This window comes from Sus scrofa, chromosome 15 (genome assembly GCF_054392235.1).
Source record: "Sus scrofa isolate SSC_HxYL_T2T_F1_AM1 chromosome 15, Sscrofa_HxYL_maternal_Yorkshire_Landrace_v2.0, whole genome shotgun sequence".
NCBI classification, from domain to species: Eukaryota; Metazoa; Chordata; class Mammalia; order Artiodactyla; family Suidae; genus Sus; species Sus scrofa.
This window is the reverse complement of record NC_139397.1, coordinates 99,484,552-99,501,669: the sequence shown is the minus strand read 5'-3', so window position 1 is coordinate 99,501,669 and position 17,118 is coordinate 99,484,552. Positions and strand designations below refer to the sequence as shown.

The following is a 17,118-nucleotide window of genomic DNA, read 5'->3' as shown; positions in this document are numbered from 1 at the left end:
ACACAACTGCTAATTTTACCATAATTCTCCCATATACTGAAATTAGGTTTCTGAGTTGCAATACAGAAACATCTTAATGTTATCAACATCAGATTATCTGCTTTAGTCTTTCTGAATTACATGTTGTGAATCTTTATTTAAAACCTACAACTCCACAGAAAGGAAATTCTCTAGGCCTAATGATATACAAATAAATGATTCTGGACTAGCAGAATATAAATACAATTCTTATTTTGCGAACACATTCCTTTTTTAAATAAAAAGCAATTTCAAAATAAAGATTTAGTTGCCCACCTAGGAAAAAATCGCTTAAGTCTGAGTGGTACTAAAAAATCCAAATTTTTGTAATAAATACATATTTTGAGAGAAGTGAATTGCTTTGTTGGAAAGGAAAAGTGGGTGTCCGATTATTTGATTGCATTTTTACCATGGCAAAGTGGTAGTCTCTGAGTAGCTGGGAGATAGAAAAATTACATGAAAGAAAATAACTTGTCAGTCTTTTAGGATATATTTGGTTCAGTGTCGTCAGAAGGTAGTCTGCCCTCTCCCTGGAATCAAGTTGCAAACACTATCCTCAATAGTAATTAGAGCTAAGCGGCAATTACAGGACGTATGATTTGTTCAGACGCACTGCCTGTCGGCTGTTTCCTAGCACATTTCACAGGAGCACCAGGTTGAAATGATGGAATTATTCCTTTCTCAGTGTAATACCTCGTACAGGACTCAAATGCAGAAGTGAGCGTGGATTACAATCTTAAAAACAAAGGTAAGCATTGCTAGCTTTTATACCTCGGGGAACTTTTACATGAAGTAGGTGACAAAAATGTACAACAGTTAAAATCAAAGTATCAGAATTAGAGCAAATAGAATTTGCTAATTCATGACTCCTGTGCCCAATATCATCTTGGTTCTTCTAACTAGCTTTTATTTAAATTGTGATACTGGGTCACTTTGCTAAGTATCGTAAAGATGTGATAGACTTCCCGCATTTCTTTTGTCTGTATAAGTTATGGCTCCTTTTTCTTTTGAAGTCAGCTTCACATTTTTACTAGGTAAAAATAAGGTTCATATTTAATCCGAGTATGTTAGAACCCTCTCTCTCTTTTCTGTTCTCTTCAGGAAGTATATTTAAGCAGATGATTGTACATGCTCAAGAATTCACATTCAGACTGACAGAATAGCGCCTGGTAGCCTGCAATAAAATTGAGTGACGTGGGTGATTTGCACATTTGTCACATGATTTTTATGATGGGCACATTTCAAGTTTTCAGTGTTCCATCTAGTTCAAATCAAAACTCAATTGCTTCATGTTTAGTTAGACCTTTGGGCATAGAAATCTCTCTAGAAACCAGGTAAGTTTAGCTCCTTAAGAGGGAGTATTACCTGTTAATGAGGACAGATGTATTTTGTATGTATACAACAGATATTTGTGGAATTCTCATTTTTATATTAACATTACAACTTCAACTCTCCACACCCTAAAAATACTTTTTTCTTTCAATTTTTCCATTTTGTAAATATGAATAAATATTACTATTAGGAAAGAACTTAGAAACTCTTGGCTCTACGAAGATGTTTTTATCTCATTGTCCCCAGTGAGATTTTAGGTGGTTTGGGAAATACTGAAGAGCATCAGCTTCTTTTATTCTACCTTGTTGGTGGATTGGGGGTGTAAACACTGAGGGTTCAGAAGACTCTTATGAAAAAATGAGTACTTTAAAGCCAATGCACATTAATTTTTCTGAGGTCCTAGAGACTCTGTAATGTGGGACCTCTTAGCAGATGCTATTCTCAGTGTTATTATCACTATTAAGCTAGCATCATTTTAGAAGAAATTTTTTTCTAGCCCTGGATCCACCATTGACTTCATTTTGTATATTTGCTTTGCCATGGAATTATTTATCCCTAAAGCATCATTTTTTCATCATAAAAACATGGGATAATCATAAGCCATGTAACAGTTTAGAAGTCTACTTAATATATATAAAAGCACCTTGTCCTCAGTGAAAAGTTACAGTATTTGTATAATCCAGGACACTGATGATGGATTTCTATAAAAATAAACCATTAAATTCTATGGTGGATTTAAGTTCTTAGCTTGCCCCACTCTGTCATGCAGATGGTGGATAGCTAACGTGTGAGCCCATATAAAAACAATCATCTGTTGTTACCACTGACATGATGACTTAAGGCATAGAGATATGGCCTTAATTTAATTGTTTTATCTTGTCACAGGGACAAACTCATCCTGATATGAGCAAAATCTTGGCTATTAATCTTTTGATTTATAGAAGCAAATATTGAAAATGAAGTTAATCTGATATAGCTGCAAAGCCAGGCAAGTGGCAGATTTTCTGAGTGCTCTCTAGTTCCCTGGCAGTAGTATGTACGGAGAGAGACAGAGACAGAGATGGAGAGATAAGAGAGACAGATAGGCACAGACACCTACAGAGACAGAGACAGAAAATGCCAGAAGTATCAGAGAGCCAAGAGAGATGAGAGAGGCAGAAAAGACAGACAGGTGGGAGTGAGGAGGCTAGGGAGACTGAGCTGGGTAAGAGAAAGGGGGTGTTAGAAAAGACACAAGAAGAAAAAAAAAAGGCAGAAGTCCATCAAAGTTTGGAAACAGAGATTGTGCAACTTGGGAACTTTGGATTCTTTTTGCATTTTCTTTAACTGAAATTTCAACACACTTTGTCATGGTAAATGCATTGAGTACCAGGTCCATTTTTATGAATGTTTACTTTCCGTTTGGGTCCTTTAAAGCAAAAGGAGCTTAAAAAGGCTGTTTGAAGTTCAGAGGAGACCAAGAATCAAAACAAATGTTCTTTTAAAAGAAAATATTTCCATTCCTTTGTTGCCTTATAAAGCAAATCATGGAAAGGAAAAATGATGAGTGCTGTGATTAAATTCTCTACTTTCCATGTGGCTCTTTATTAAAAAAAATCATCTTTGACTTTTGGTGTTCACTGGGGGAGTGAGAGTCCTTTGGGAAGCCAAAAAGAAATTCCATAGAAGAACTACAATATAAAAGTATAAGAATAATCATGGTACACAGGGACAGGTGCAGTCATTTATGATGAGTCACACCCAATGGAGAAAATCCTTGGGCATTCACAGGAGGGCCTTATCTGATGCTGTTTTGCCTATCACTAGTGCCCCAGAAGCTGCCTGCATGACTGAAGAATGTAGCATCCATTTCTAGGACAATGGCAGAATTCTGAGAAACCAGGCCAGGGACCGGCCATTCTATTCAATATCCACTCAAGACCCTTTGGAGTGCAAGCATCCCCTGGGTCACAGGACTCTCCAGTGTTTCTCATTGCCCAGCTCATTTCTTTGAAGGACTTAGATGCCCTGACTAATTAGGTTGTTCCTGCTCATATAATTTTTGCTCAGTTCTCCTTCATTTCATACAGATTTCTGCCATACAATCAAAGATAAAAGAGAAGAAAATCGTTTTAGGAGTAAGTTGTTAAAAAAATTCCAAATAAGGCATTGGTGCCAGTTCTAGTCCACTTTGCAAAATTCAGCCAAACTTACCACTCTTCCTTCTCTCTCCACACCCCCTTCATCCTTTTCCCCATTCTAACCCACTCTCTGCCCATTACTCACAATTTCTGCTCACCCTATTCCCTGGTATGGCCAGATTAGTCACCCCATACCAGGTTTCCGCAGGGATGGAATGGTGACTGTCATGCTGCTTACGCAGCAGCCCCGGCTGCCAGGTGAGGGCCACCTCTGCTGCTCCCGGATGAAAATGGCTTCTGGGCTGTTAGAAGACCAAGCTTGGCCTCATCTATGTTGATAATACTCCACTAGAATTTTTTTTTTCTGAGTTCTCTATTAGTGCATTATAATTATGGTGACCATAAGACATGCATGCAAAAAGGGAAAAGGATTTTAGCACAGTTTTTACTGTTCTCTTTATTCCTAAAGTGTGTTTTTTAGGAGCCTATTACTTTTTTTTTTTCCTTTTTTTTTTTTTTAAACATGGGCAACAGCTTTTGAATAGCTTTCAAATGTTTGAGTAATATTTAAGCTAAGGAAACCTCTTTACTAAGGTGGGAGTAGGGAACACTGGCAGAGCAAATATTAACTCTGTTTCCTGAAACTGAACAAGCTTCTGGGAGAAAAATACCTTTTTAAAAAGACCATTAAGTAATCCACTATTCTTCTCTTCTTTCCTCCTCTTTGGTTCTTAAATGTAAATTGCCTAGACACTGAATGCAAGAACTGAAATTCTCTGAAACTAGGGGGCAAAATATTTTGTGTCCTGGAGCTAGAATTTATAGCCACAGCTGGGTGTATTTTCCTCCTGCGTTGTTGTATGCAGCCCCTTCGGTCCAGCCCTTCCTGTGAGCTGCAGAGGAGAGGCCTAAGCACAGAGCCAGAGGCCTCAAGGCCCTGCTGCTTTGATATGTTTCAATAGAAGGTCAGTTGCCTTTGCTTAGAAAAATGTGTCTTTTCAGATGGTATTTTTGTTGCACTTCTGATAGAACTTCAGTATAAAAACCACCTACAGAAATGTGTGTGCCTCCTACTATGGAGCTATTTGAACTAGTTATATTGATCCAAACAGTATGGTTAAAAGCATAGTTTGAATCGGGTTTGTTGTTCTCTCTTTTTCCCCTATTGGGAATATTAAAATAATTATTTAAAAGTAGGTGTCGGGAGTTCCCATCATGGCTCAGTGGAAATGAATCTGGCTAGGATCCATGAGGACACAGGTTCAATCCCTGGCCTCGCTCAGTAGGTTAAGGATCCAGCGTTGCCATGAACTATGGTGTAGGTGGCAGATGCAGCTTGGATCCCGCGTTGCTGTGGCTGTGGTGTAGGCCAGAAGCTACATCTCCAATTCAACCCCTAGCCTGGGAACTTCCATATGCTGCAGGAGTGGCCCTAAAAAGAAAAAAAATTAAAAATTAAAGAAGATAATAAAAGTAGGTGTTGTAGGAATTCCATCATGGCTCAGTGGTTAACAAATCCGACTAGGAATCTTGAGGTTGAGGGTTCAATCCCTAGCCTCGCTCAGTGGGTTAAGGATCTGGTGTTGCCGTGAGCTGTGGTGTAGGTCGAAGACGTGGCTTGGATCTGGCATTGCTGTGGCTCTGGTGTAGGCTGGCGGCTACAGCTCCAATTAGACCCCTAGCCTAGGAACTTCCATATGCCATGGGTACAGCCCTAGAAGAGAAAAAAAAAAAGTAAGTGTTTTAATCAATCTTCCACCATTCTTTAAAGCAGAAGGAGATGGCTCTTAGAGACCCTGGCTTTGCTCTTTAATTTCTTCCATTATTCATATTAATAAAACCATTAAAACAAAAATCTCATTTAAAAATGAATACTTCTAAATTTCAATGTAAATACAAAAAGGAAACAGACTACATACTAATAAACTTGAATTTTTAAAGATAAAGACTCCAAAATATGATTCTTGTACATCTTTGATGGTACAGACAAGTATTCAAAATACTGTCTCTGGATGCTGAGCTCTAAACTTGATTCTACCATCAGTCAGATACCATGTGGCATTTTTCCCATGTAAAATGAAGGTTATATTCCTAAATTATCTCTAAAATGTTTCTTTAAAATTTTATGAAGCATAATTCCTCTAGAAATATTCAGCAGTTTGAGAAACAGTTATCTTTCCTAGGAAAGTCTATATTTTTAAGGAAGTTTTCTGAAATAAGTCATATTGCCATTAGGTTCCTAGCATGCTGTAAAAGGAGAAGTAAAGAGTTCCTCCGTAACCAAAAGAAACTTCAGATCTTGTGGAAGCATCCTGACACCATAGGCAGGAATCACTGGGCAAATGTAGCTCAGGACCATCTCCCTGCTTCTTTTTGCCAGAAAATTTCGTCAGGCTACTGTGACCTCCCAATCCAGTCTCGACCTCAGACAATTTTAGTAAAGCCCTGTCTGGAGATAATTTTGGCTTCTCTAAAGACTTAGTAATTTAGGAACTAAGCACATGACATTCCCTTTTGATAAGTCAAGTGTATTTAAAACTATTTCAAAAAACTTGACAAAGCCTCTGTCAGAACTCTGTTTTCCCTTCTTTGACTTTCCTCTTTGGAATGGTCATGCTTAATAATATTGGGTTACAGGTGAAGAAAACTATAACAAAGCAAAAACTATTTAAATTCAGCTTAAAAAAGACAATCAGCTCTCGAGACTTTTCTTGTGAACCAATTACCTACTTCATTTCTGAAATTCTCAGATTTTTCAATGCAGCTAATGAACTATGTCACATGTTTAAATCAAACTATATTTTATAGTAAATAAATCTTGCCCATTTTTTCAACATTTAAATATAAAAAACTCAGTGCATAGACAAAATATTCAGATATAAATGAACCACCATGGGGCTGTATGTATTCTATTGCTACACATCCAAAAAGTCATCTATTGCATCTTAGTGAAAGATTCATCATTTTGTGTAAAATCTAGCATATTACCACTAAACCCAAAGGATATTATGACTTAAAATCTCTCATGATGTGGCTTCATCGCTGTTTTTTAATGGCAGCACTTCATTATTGCTTATAAACTTCAGTGCGGCACTCAGAAGGATTTATTTTCAAAGGCAAGATTCTGCCAGGATGCTGCTGCTGTTGGAACACTTTGGAGGGAACCCTGAGCTGCCCCAAGGGAGATTCAGGCACAAAACTGCCAATTGTTAAGATTTCATAGATTCAGAGTTCTAGATATCCATTTTTCTCTTTGGCGTCACTGAATTCTATGTCAGTTCCTCTCTCCACTTATAAAATTCAGCAAGGAAACAGCAGCATTAAAGGGAACTTTTATTTTCTCACAAATCACTTTGAGCAAAATCAAGCTATCAGTAGAAGACAGAACTTTAAAAAAAAAATTTATTCTAAAAATATACACACTTGAGAGTACTTGAAGATGTTCTTCTTATTGAAGAATTTTACCTGTATGTGTCAAAGTAGCTTACTAAAATTAATAATATTGAACACATTACTTTTTAAGAATTTCTATTGAAATATACAAAAAAGTGTACATATTTCCTAAGTATGCAGTTGAATGAATGGAAACAAACATACACACCTGTGGAACTAGCACTAAGATAAAGAACGTCTCCAGCATCCTAGAAGTCCCTGTCATGCTCCCTTCCAGTCATTCCACCTCTAACCTCATCCTACCTTTCCTGTAAGAATAGCCACAATCCTAACAGCAAATATTAGTTTTGCCTCATTATGTTCTTTAAATAAATGGCATCATACAGCATATTAATATACTCCTTAATTTTAGTTCTTTTTCTCAGTATTATACCTATAGAGTTTATTTGTTGCTTCCTGCCATCGTATACCATATTTTCTTATTGCTGTTTTCCATTATGTAAATGTTTTGTTGTATGATGATACCACAGTGATTCTTTTTCTTGTTGATAAGGTGATTAGCCAATTTCCAGTTTGTGACTATTATATATTGTCATGCACATTCTAATATGGATCATTTCGATTATATGTATATATATATATACACTTAGAAGTGGAATTGCTGAGCTGTAGGATATGTATATATTGTTTTAGTATATACTGCTTAATTGTTTTTCAATGTACTTGTAACAGTTCACACTTCAGATAAGAGATCTCATTGCTTCATATCTTTGTCAGCACTTAATCCCAACTTTCTTCACTGTAACCATTTTTGTGGGGAGGTAGCGATATCTCCTACTTTTAATTTGCATATCCCTAATGACTAATGAAGTTAGGCACTTTTATGTATTTATAGGCCATTTTAGTATCTACTTATATGAAGTGTCCATTCAAGTCTTTTGCCCAATTTTCCTATTGCGTTAACTTTTTCTCACTGATCTGTAGGAGTTCTTTACTATAGATTCAAGTCCTTTGTCAGAATATCTATATTGTGGCCATTATGACTGGTGTGAATTTCCAAACCAAACTTAATGGTTAGGGGGAGGGATGAATTAGAAGGTGGGGATTAACATGTATACACTCCTATATATAAGATAGATAAGAACAAAGACCTACTATATAGCACAAGGAAACCTACTCAATATTCTGTAATAACCTATTTGGGAAAAGAATCTGGAAAAGAATGGGTATCTGTATAACTGTTTCACTTTGCTGTATACCTGAAACTAGACAACATTGTAAGTCAACTATACTCTGATGAAATTTTCTTTTAAAAAAAAGTATATATAGGAGTTCCCGTCGTGGCGCAGTGGTTAACGAATCCGACTAGGAACCATGAGGTTGCGGGTTCGGTCCCTGCCCTTGCTCAGTGGGTTAACGATCCGGCGTTGCTGTGAGCTGTGGTGTAGGTTGCAGACGCGGCTCGGATCCTGCATTGCTGTGGCTCTGGCGTAGGCCGGCGGCTACAGCTCTGATTAGACCCCTAGCCTGGGAACCTCCATATGCTGCAGAAGCGGCCCAAAGAAATAGCAAAAAAAAAAAAGACAAAAAAAAAAAAAAAAAAAAAAAAAAAAAAAAAAAAAAAGTATATATATATATATATATATATATAGTGACTATCCTCACATTCTCTGCATGGCCTTTTCATTTCCTTGATCCTGTCTTATTCTTACATTCTTATTCTTAATATAGTATGTTTATCATTTTTCTTTTATTATTTTCACCTTTTGTTTCCTATTTAAGAAATCTTTGCTTACTCCAAGGTCATAGAGATAGTCTGCTTTTTCTCTTTATTGTTTACCTTCTGATCCAGAAACACTTAAGAATTCCTGTGTACCTAAACAAGGTTTAAATTGGAATACATTCCATATTTCTATGCTTTTTGCTCATACAGTTCCCTTTACCATTCTCCCATACCTCCCTCTCAAAATACTAACCATTCCTCAGGCTTATCTTGAGATAGTTCATCTATGGACACATTTATAAACCCAGCTCCTAACCATATCTAATTTCTTTTTCTCTTGAACCTTCCTAACATTTTGTTGATAATATATAACTACTGCCATACTCTGCCTTTTATAAGTATTAATGAACTTAACTATTTTGTTCTCCAGGGGTTTGGCATAGTGTCTGAGAGGTAGGAATAGTTTACAGCTACAGTAACTGTAGCTTATCAGACACAGGATTAAGTACCTTGTATAGAAAAACCTCAATTAGTTCTCCTACCCGTCCTATAATGAAGGTACTCTTATTTTTCCCAACTTATAGGAAAGAAAAATCACTTGTTTAAGGTCATACAACAAGAAAGTGGAGGACCTGGAAATCATCAGTTTCCTCCTGAATTGATGCTTTTAATGTGTACAGCAGGCATTGCTTAAAGGACAAGCCATGGTATCATGGTTATCCCAGACCTTTGTGAATATAAAAAAGATGGCTTCATTCTCAAATTGAAGGTTGAATTATATCTGCCTAGACAATCACAGTACCCATTAGTATGCTAAAAGCTCCAAGATGTTTTACAGAAAAGAACTATTTTAAACTTTGTTGAAGCCAGCATTTTCTATATGTATTTGATGACAGAATCTTTTTTTCACATAACAGCTTTACAGATAGCTTACTTTTTGGAGTGATGGCATGGGCTTTAGAGTCAAACGAACAGGAGTTTAGACCCAGGCCTCACTGTCTACTAGGAGATCTTAATCTCTCCAAGCCTTACTTCTCTCAATTGTAAAATAGGGATAATAATACAAACCTCATGGAGTTGTGTTATAATTTAATAAAATAAGGGACACAAATCACTTAGCACAGTATCAGGCATAGAGTAGAATTTCATTAAATGGTAGTTACTGTTTTCTTATCTCAGTAAGTAAAATAAATTCTGTCTGACTCAATTTGTAATCCCTGTAACTCTCAGCATTCTGTCTTGTATCGTTGGTCCCCATAAGTATTCACTGAATTAAATAATATTATTTGGGGAAAGTTATTTTTAGATAAATATAGTCTTATAGAGCATTAAAAACTGTATTGAGTTATTTCAGTATCAATACTACATTAAGCTCAAATGCAAGTTTTAACTAATTCCCAGATACAGAGGAGATCTAATGTTTTAAATCTCTTAATTGGATGGTAAAATATTTCTGTCTATAACTAGAAATGTGTCTGTGTAACTGAGCATTTTCAGATATTCAGTTTGGTTACCATAGCATACTAGTAAAAAGCAGAATTCAGTAGTCAAACTGCCTGGGTTTAAATCCAGGCTGCTTCTCGTACAAACTGTATGAAATTGGGCTTAACTTTTTTGTGCCTAAGATTCTTTATCTATAAAGTGGAGCTAGTAGTAGTACCTTGTTCATTGGGTTATTTGTGGAATACTTATACTCATTTAATATACGTAAATGAGTACATATTTAATATATAATATTAACACATAATGATATATGATAAAATGATGTAAATATATAATTTTATATATAAATGAGTATTTATGGATCTGTATTATATATACTTATATGTGTGTATGCATATGTACACACATATGTAATGTGCTTAGGGTAGTGCCTAGTACATGCACTATAAAAATTTATCTCTGTTATTATATCGTGTGGCCTTTTCAGAAGCACACCCTTCATCAGTCACATAGCCCATTCAAATAGCTCCCTCCTGGTGGCCACACTTAATTGTTACTCAGTGTAAGAGGCAACAATACTGGAAAAGCAATAAAAAGAGAAATCTGAGTTTAGTGGAAACTCTGAAATGCCACTCATTTAAATTTCTTTAAAGAAATCTTTGGGAGTAGTATAATTGACATTGTTTCTGCCTAATAGATTTTTATAATATGGGAAGTTTTTTATTTCATTACCATCTAAAGCAGACACACATAAAAATAGCATTGGAAGAAACTACTGCTGCAGGATATAAAATATATTTATACAGAGATTTGATTTCATTCTGTAAATGGTTCTCCATGTAGATTTTCTGTGACTTTGGCATACTCTCCTTTCTAAGAATGAAGTTTTTTGTTTGTGTTTTGGTACATAAAGAAGAACTCTAGGAAGCCTCAAAGCTATAAACTAAATAGACCTTCAAGATTATTTTTCTAAAGGTCAAAGACTAAGGCAATAATTTCAAGAATCATCTGGTCCTCAGCTGAGGTTTTATAATGCTGGATTATGACATAATCCATTGATGTAATAAGGTACCTATTATGTTACAGAGGCAGTTGGCTGAAAAAATTTTCTCTGTGATCATAAGTGGCAAGTTGACTTTCACATAGTATTGGTTTCATAACTGTAGATGGACACAACTTGGATTTTATCATCAAAATGAAATTTTGAGGAGAGAGTTAATTGCATTCTTATGGGAGAATATATGGATGTGGAATTTCCATGGTGAGAGTGGTGGCTGTTAGATCTTTGGGGAATGCATGCTTGTGCATGTGTGTCTAATTTTAGTTCAGGCCCTTTGATAAATATATATAGATCAAGTGAGATAAAAAGCCTTATTTTCAAATAAGGTGGAAGCCTATTATGATGTGACTTATTATGACATATACAAGATTATATTCTATGCTTCAAAACAGAAATACACACAGTAGGTAACTTACATAATGTTATCAAATAGTTGGTACAAAGACGAAGGTTGGCTCCCTCCCACGAGAACAGCAACGTAATGGGAACGTTATACCACCCTTTGCGTTGAAATACCTGCTTGTTATATTTTCAGTTTTTTTTTCCCCTCAGTGCCTCGGCATCTTCTTGCAGCTTGCCATGCATTTTGGCCCAATTTCTGCTTGTATCTCCCATTGACTTTCGGACATCCTGAGGTGAGCTAAGGTGAGGAGAGATGTTTCGCAACAACAGCAGCAGCAGCAAAATCTGGAATAAGGTGACAGAGGGATCAAAGCCCAAACTAACCAGCGTAAAAAGTGCAGTGTATTCCCATCATTTTACATTTGCAAAAGCATCCTTTGAAGCAATAGGTTTTGATGAAGTGATATTAAAAAGCAGATTTTAAAAGTGAAAACAGCAGGGTCGAGGTGAGGGAATTGATGAAAGCATAGTTTATATTTATTCAGAAGATCCTACCAGTACTTTAAAACAATCTGTGTTTAACATAGCAAATTGTCTGTCATTAAAATGCTAATGAAATGGTAAACAGCTGCTAAGGTTTTTATGCTAATGATCGGTGGTAGCTAAGTAGTTCTCAAGCCTTGTCTTTATTAGCATAGCAATTTGATTGGGTAAGGGGGATCATTGTGCATTCTGACCTTTGATGATGGAGCAATCTGTTCGTCAGGTTCCATGTTGCCATCTATTTGATTTGAGTTTGTTAGTACAAAGTGACTCTTGCCAGGCCCTTGGGGGCCATGTATTACCATGTTATCAGAGCAACCAGAATGGGTTTAGAGAAATAATTTTGCTTCCCATGGGGAGACCCACAATGGAAAAATAATTATACATTTTTTTCATCAGGCATGTTAAAAGGAAAATTCAACTGAGTAAATTTTGAAAATCTAATTGTCTCTACTGAACTATTTATGAATCACTCAGCATCCCTTCCAGTGAATAGAGGCAAGCTCCAAAGGGCAACAGAAAGGAAGATTTTTAAAGGCAAGACAAGAAAGTCATAAAGAAAAAAAGATTATTTCAGGCTTAGGTAACCTCTCTGTTGGGGCCAAAAGGGGTCTATGTTGCAGATTACCTCATTTTCCTGTGGGGGACAAAGATGGCCCAAGGGACCAACTGCCTCATTGGTACTGACTGGAAAATTCCATAGTGACTGTTTAGGATTACATTCCTAGGGGAGATTGTAACTGCAGTTAGGTTAGGTATGAGAGCAAAAATGGCTCCACTTTAGGCCTTTTGTTTCTTCTTTAACAGGCAGATTTAAGTATACTATACTTTTAGACTTTAGACTTTTAATAATTGAAATCATTGTAAATTGTAAAAGGCAATTGATTAAATATAAGAAATACCTGTTTTTCAATTTAGCTAAGATTTGAAAGCAAAGCTTTTAAAATAAATATTCTAGTAAATGCCTCTGCAACATTTGATGTATTGATATAATACATCATCTTGGATCCACAAACTCTGAAGTTAGCAATGAATGTAATGTTACCTAATTAGAAGAATAATGTGTAATTAAATGCAGGGTAGTTATGTGAATGCCAGGCTGAGATCAGAATACTTTGGCATCAGAAAAAAATTTTTTTTTCCATATGACTTATACTTTTGGCTGATTTGCTTTTTGCTGAGTCTTACTCTATGTTCCTTAATGGATGGGCTGACTTGCCATTACAGATAAATGCCTCAGACACTCTTTTCTTTTCTTCTGTTTTTAAGATCAATGTAAATGAGGTATGAGAGTGCATTAAACAGTATTGCCAATAATGTTCTGGAATGATTTGAAGTATGATGTAGTTTATTAAGGAAATTCATTACCAAAAAATATATCATTGAAATAGAATTTTTAATTATTCTGGGACACTGTGAAAGAACACTCGTGGAAATTTTAATAGCTAGAGCATTTCCCCATGCTGTTCATTTCTCCTTAAAACCAGCGTGGGACTTTAGGCATGTAATTATTTGTGATCCTATATAGGCATGCCAGGAGAACTAGAACCCATATACACTGCTAGTGGTAATGTAAAGTGGTTTAGCCATTTTGGAAAACAGTCTGGAAGTTCTCAAAAGGTTAAACCATGACTACCATAAACCTTCTAAAATAGATCCAGCAATCCCAATTCCACAGTTAGATATATACCTAAGAGAACTAAAAATGTATCACCACACAAAAACTTATAAACAAATGTTCATAGAAGCGTTATTCATAATAGCCAAAAAAATTGGTAATAACCCAAGTGCCCATCAGCTGATGAATAAATAAGCAAAAAGTGGTACATCTATAATGGAATGTTATTCAGCCTTAAGAGGGAAAGAAATTCTGATACATGCTACTACATGAATGAACCTTGAAAACATGCCAAGTAAAAGAAAAGTCACAAAAGACCTCATATTGTATGATTTCATTGAAATGTCCAGCATAGACAAATCTGTAGAAATGGAAAGTAGATTAGCTGGAGGTATTGGGAAGACATGGAGGTCACTGCTAATGGGTATGGAGTTTATTTTGGGAATCATGTAAACCTTCTAAAATTGATTGTGGTTCTGGCTGCACAATTCTATACTCTTTAAGTGGATGCATTTTCTAGTATATGAATTATATCTCAATATGCCTGTTACATTTTTTAAAGGGCATATCAGAACCTGCTCCCAGAGAACCACCTGCACCAGCAGTTACATATCTATCTATGAAGTATGTAGATACTGCTGTCTAAAGAAAAAAATGCTTGTTACTGGAGAGATAAAAGTTGAAGTCAAATATTTAACTCTAGGAGTTCTCTAGTGGCCTAGTGGGTTAAGGATCCAGTGTTGTCACTGCTGTGGCTCAGGTCACTGCTGTGGTAAGGGTTCCATCCCTGGCCCAGGAACTTGCACATACCATGAGCACAGCCAAAAAAAAAAAGACTCCAGCTCCTCCCTGTCCTACAATACCCTGCCCCTAGCCAGGCCACAATCACCCCTTTTAGATTCTCTAAAACTCTCCAGTGTCCAGACTGAGAGCAACTTTCTGGTTTGTTTTTTTTTTTTTTAAGAACAGATTGTTTGAGTCATAACTTTCTTGGGAGTGGACAGTAACTAAAAGAGTCTAATGTTTCTTCCCCTAGTAAAAACCCTGTAATTATCTCTGATTTGCCTAAAACATGCCTACTAGCCATTCAATAACCCTGCAGAGTAAAGAGCATCTGGCTTCAAGAGGCTCCTCCCCTCCTCTCCTACATTTTTGGCGAGGCAGAGGCACTGGTTAAACAAGAGGATATTCTCATTCTGCCCCACCTACCAGCAGGATCTGTGTACTATGTGTCTCAGCAGCATCTGAGCAGCCCTTGGCCTGTGCCATAGGGAAGCATTCTGCATCAGGTCTTAGACACTGAGCAAGAAGACCCCTTTTAACTGTATTTTCTCTTCCAGTGCCATTTGCCTGCTTCCAGCGTAACTCTCTTGCTTGCAGGTTGCAGTTCACCAGTCTTGTTCTGCACTATAAGTTGGGAAGGGAAATGGATGTGAGCATGAGATTGAATTCATTTCTGTTTTGTTTTTGGCAGGTAGTACATGCCACACTACTTCCCTTCCTGCTCTTGTGCGCACACCTACCCTGATGATGCAGCCTTCGCTGGATATCAAACCATTTATGTCTTTTCCAGTGGACAGTAGTTCTGCTGTTGGGCTCTTTCCAAATTTTAACACTGTGAGTACTTGCATTTTTAATTTATGTATCTCCTCATTCTCTCTCTTTCATTACAATTGTGATAGACAATAGATGTAGCCTGTTTCCAAATGTGTAATTTTAGACCACATATTGGTTGCACAGCTCAACTGTGTTACAAAAGACAATGCTTCATCCATGAGAGTTAGTCCAAACAATAGCCAACCTATTTACTTTATAAATGTTTTGACAGGTGACTTTTCACCTGTTGCTTTGGGTAATTTTGGTAGACTTGGCTTTGATAGACTTGAGAAGCCATGTCATTTCTGGGATGCTGTTCACATAGTCAAGAACACAATTTAGAGATATCAAGCCACATTGGTTTTTCCCTACTCCTAGAGAGAAAAAAAATTAAATATTTCTTCTCCCCTGGTACATTTTTATTTGGGAGATTTTTTAGATAAAGGCTCTTACAACAAGCAATTTTTATTTGGAGGCTATTATGTATTATGTGAATCTGATTCTATTAGTTAAAAGAAAAATTCATTTTAGATCTGCATGTTAGTTGTCTGCATGATGCTTTGACATTCCCTTGAAAATTTACGATAAGTATTAGTCAACCGCCTATAGTTACCAATGTTCTTCATTCAGGTGGGCTGACCTTTTATCTGAATGAAAGATATTTTGTAGGTGTGCCAAGTGGCGCATGACATCTTTCCACAATAGAATTCATCTTTTAATCAGTCCATAGCCATATTCTAAGCTTATAGTAAAGGAAAAGTTTAAACAGTTCAGATGATTTCAAAAATTTAACCATAAATACAGCCACTTGGGGCGTGATGGTCTACATGAATGGTATAGCATTATGGGAACTGCTATAATCAAGGAAAAGAACTGCATTATCAACACCACCAGACAGTGAGCATCTGAGATACTGCCAGATATTTCCTTCTGAAGACTTATCTTCTGTATGAAGTGAAAACAAGAGGATTTTTCCTCTTTCTTCAGGGGTTGTAAATAAAATCTAATGACAAGCCTTCTATCAAGGCTTAGGCATCTTAAGGTAACTAGAGGGTAGGGGATCAGTCAACATTTTAGAGCACCAACCTGGACTCAGCAAATAAATGGTTGAATACTTTTGTCTTCTTAGAGTTTTTCTGACACAAGTCACAGTTTTTTTTAAAAAAAAAAAAAACCCTAGAAAGATGAGCATCATTTCTAGTACAGTGGAGCAACTCAGTAGGATAAATCACACCTGCCCTGGTCACATGAATCCCGCAGGAATGATCACCCCATAGACCACATCATGCCATTTTTGAGAGTGAACTCAGATGGGCCTGTTGTATACTCTGTCAAAACATGGGTGATTCCAGACATGATTGAATTAAGCTGCACTTGTGAAAATATTTATTCGGTATTTGTATTTTGATTAACGTACATGTGGAAGACAGCATTTATAACCACTACAGAAGTCCAGTGACTATCAGGAAGCAATACTGATGATGTGGGTAAGCATAAATGTCTCCTACTGTGGTTCACCTCTTCGTAATTTTTTTTAGAACACAATTTTGAAAAATCTAAATAAAACAGTGGCATTCAGAGTAACAGTCAAAGCCATCATTCCCTGCCCCTGCATACACACTTACCCCCTTCAAGAGGAAAGTGCCCTCAGTAGGTGGTAACATCCTTCCAGCCCCTTCTGGAAGGATGTTATGTACATATCTAATAGGCATTCAGTTGCAGTTGTCTTTATACAACTGTGGTCATCTGATTAGCACTATTCTCTAAGTCACTTTTAGGGAATTTCTAAATGTCATATATACTTCTCTATTCTTAAGGGCTATAAAACAAAAATGGAAAGAATATGAAAGGTTTTTTTTTCTCTAAGTATAGTCTCAAAATGGCTTATTAATTTTGGTGTAGGGCTTACAGATGCATTAACTTGCCTTTT

The 17,118-nt window shown here is 36.5% G+C and overlaps 1 protein-coding gene across 19 annotated transcripts in view; it reads left to right on the top strand.

Moving 5' to 3' along the window:
- The window catches only part of ZNF385B (zinc finger protein 385B), a 332,296-nt gene that overhangs the window by 214,883 nt on the left and 100,295 nt on the right, over positions 1 to 17,118 (top strand). For 9 of the 19 annotated variants that reach the window (XR_014829856.1, XR_014829851.1, XR_014829853.1 and 6 more), the window contains one exon: positions 15,067 to 15,209. Coding sequence is in view for 13 of the 19 variants with exons in the window: in XM_021075639.2 (XP_020931298.1) it covers positions 15,067 to 15,209 (143 nt within the window). In the remaining 6 variants the exon portion in view is untranslated. Of the gene's footprint in view, positions 1 to 582; positions 767 to 15,066; positions 15,210 to 17,118 lie in introns of those variants that run through there. The other 10 variants (XR_014829854.1, XR_014829852.1, XM_085000016.1 and 7 more) reach the window with 2 other exon arrangements.